We start from the raw sequence: 1671 nt of genomic DNA, 5'->3' as shown, positions 1-1671 counted from the left end.
CCCCAGAGTCCCGCCCACCCCGCGCGCTCAGCTCATTGGCCGTTCGCCCCGGGGAGGGCCACGCCCCCTCGCTCTAGGTTGGCCGGTGGGGATGCCCGTCACGGCGCGGTGAGAGCGCCGGTTGGCCAGGAGGCAGGTGGCCGCGCGGACTGAACCATTGCGGCGGCGGCGGGGGGGCGCCCCTCTCCGTGGCCGTGGGCTCGCCCGGCCGGTAGGGGGCGGTGACGCGTGCGACCGGCCACGGGCCTGGGACGGCGGGAGCCCCGGGGTCCCCCGCGGGGCCGCCCCAAGACACGGAGAACCCTCCAGCCCCCTCCCAGGACATGGGGAGCTCTCCGGGACCCCCTGCGGGGCCACCCTGGAACACCAGGAACCCTCCAGCCCCCTCCCGGAACACCGGGAGCCTTCCAGGACCTCCCCCAGCCCACCGGGAACCCCTGGGGACCACCGGAACCCACTGCAGGGCACCAGAACCCCCCCCCCCAGACCCTCCCATACAGCCACCCTGGGACAACAGGAGCCCCCCCAGTCGCACCCTGGGGACACTGGGAGCCCCCTGGCAGCACCCCCAAGGAGCAGAGGCAGACAGGAACCTCTGAAATGTCCTTTTTATTGAAGCTTTGGACAGAACTCAGGTGTTGCAGCAGGGAAATGCCCGCAGGAGCAGTGCCGGCCTGGGAACAAGCGGCTGCTGTTACATGCCCACACAGCGCCACGGGTCGTGGGCGCCCGTCTGAGTAACTGCCAGCTCGGTCCCTTCTAGCCGGCCTCGGGCATCCCGCAGAAACAGCCGCCTGCTCCTGCGCAGCGGGGCATTCACAGGGGACAGAGCAMGCAGCAGAGTCTTTGCCACCAGCCACGCCTGCTGGATGTCTCCAAGCACAGTCATGTGTGGATACACTTCTCAGAGTTGTAAGAGCCAGGAAAGAAGAAGAGAAAGGTGCTTTTTCAGAGAGAGACTCAAACAGGTAGGAGAGGGAGGTCTATGTACAGCCCCGGTCCAGGGAGGCTCACTTTTCTGGCTTCTTTGGCAGCGGCCTTCGGAACAACAGGATGTGAGGCTCTGTGGGAAGGATGTAAAGAGCASGTTAGGGACAGTGTCAGCCTGAGCACGCCGCTGCCTCCCCTCGCATCCCTGCTGGGGGCCGGTGTCCCCGCGGCCAGCGCCTCGGAGGCCGGCCCGGGCACGGCTCACCTGGCTCGTGGATCATGTAGTGGACCCAGCCCTGGCTCTGCTGCACGCCCAGGTTCCTCCACTCCGACTCCGACATCAGGTGCGTCTTGGGCACCAGCTTGGCGATGTCCTTGGGCAGCATGACGTGCCTGGCATGCCAGAGATGCTCAGTGAGGCAGTGCCCCCCCCACCGGGCACCTGGGACCGGGACCCCCTGCCCTAATGTCCCTCATGGGGCCCTGCACCAGGACAACTCCTGGTTCTCCACCTTGCTGGGACCCAGTGCCAGGACGCCTCCTCCCAGCCTTCCTCCCAGGGAGCCGGTACCGGGATCCCCCTCACGCCTCCTTGGGCCTCCTTCCCTGGGAGCCGGTACCGGGACACCCGCCGGGCCAGGCCCTTAACTCCTCGTCGTCGTACTTGTCGGAGTAGTAGATCTGTTTGTGCGCCATGACGCCCGCGGTCCGCCCCCTTCCCGGCAGCCCCCGCCCGCCCCG

General features: G+C 67.8%; 2 protein-coding genes across 2 annotated transcripts in view; both read right to left on the bottom strand.

The window, feature by feature from the left end:
• Window positions 1–889, bottom strand: part of FLAD1 (flavin adenine dinucleotide synthetase 1) — a 4711-nt gene extending 3822 nt beyond the window's left edge. The window contains exon 1 of the mRNA XM_026080916.1: window positions 699–889. Within this exon, the coding sequence (XP_025936701.1) occupies window positions 699–889 (191 nt within the window). The remainder of the gene's footprint in view (window positions 1–698) is intronic.
• CKS1B (CDC28 protein kinase regulatory subunit 1B) lies at window positions 594–1626 on the bottom strand. The gene is made up of 3 exons (XM_026080887.1): window positions 1573–1626; window positions 1196–1340; window positions 594–1063 (listed from the first exon to the last, which is right to left on the bottom strand). Exons 1-3 carry the CDS (start codon window positions 1624–1626, stop codon window positions 1011–1013), a joined length of 252 nt encoding a protein of 83 aa, XP_025936672.1. The 3' UTR covers window positions 594–1010.
• Between the last annotated feature and the right edge of the window lie 45 nt (window positions 1627–1671).

Source organism: Apteryx rowi, unplaced genomic scaffold, assembly GCF_003343035.1.
Source record: "Apteryx rowi isolate R43461 unplaced genomic scaffold, aptRow1 scaffold_530, whole genome shotgun sequence".
NCBI classification, from domain to species: domain Eukaryota; kingdom Metazoa; phylum Chordata; class Aves; order Apterygiformes; family Apterygidae; genus Apteryx; species Apteryx rowi.
The sequence above is the reverse complement of the archived record's forward strand: the minus strand, read 5'-3'. Positions and strand labels throughout refer to the sequence as shown.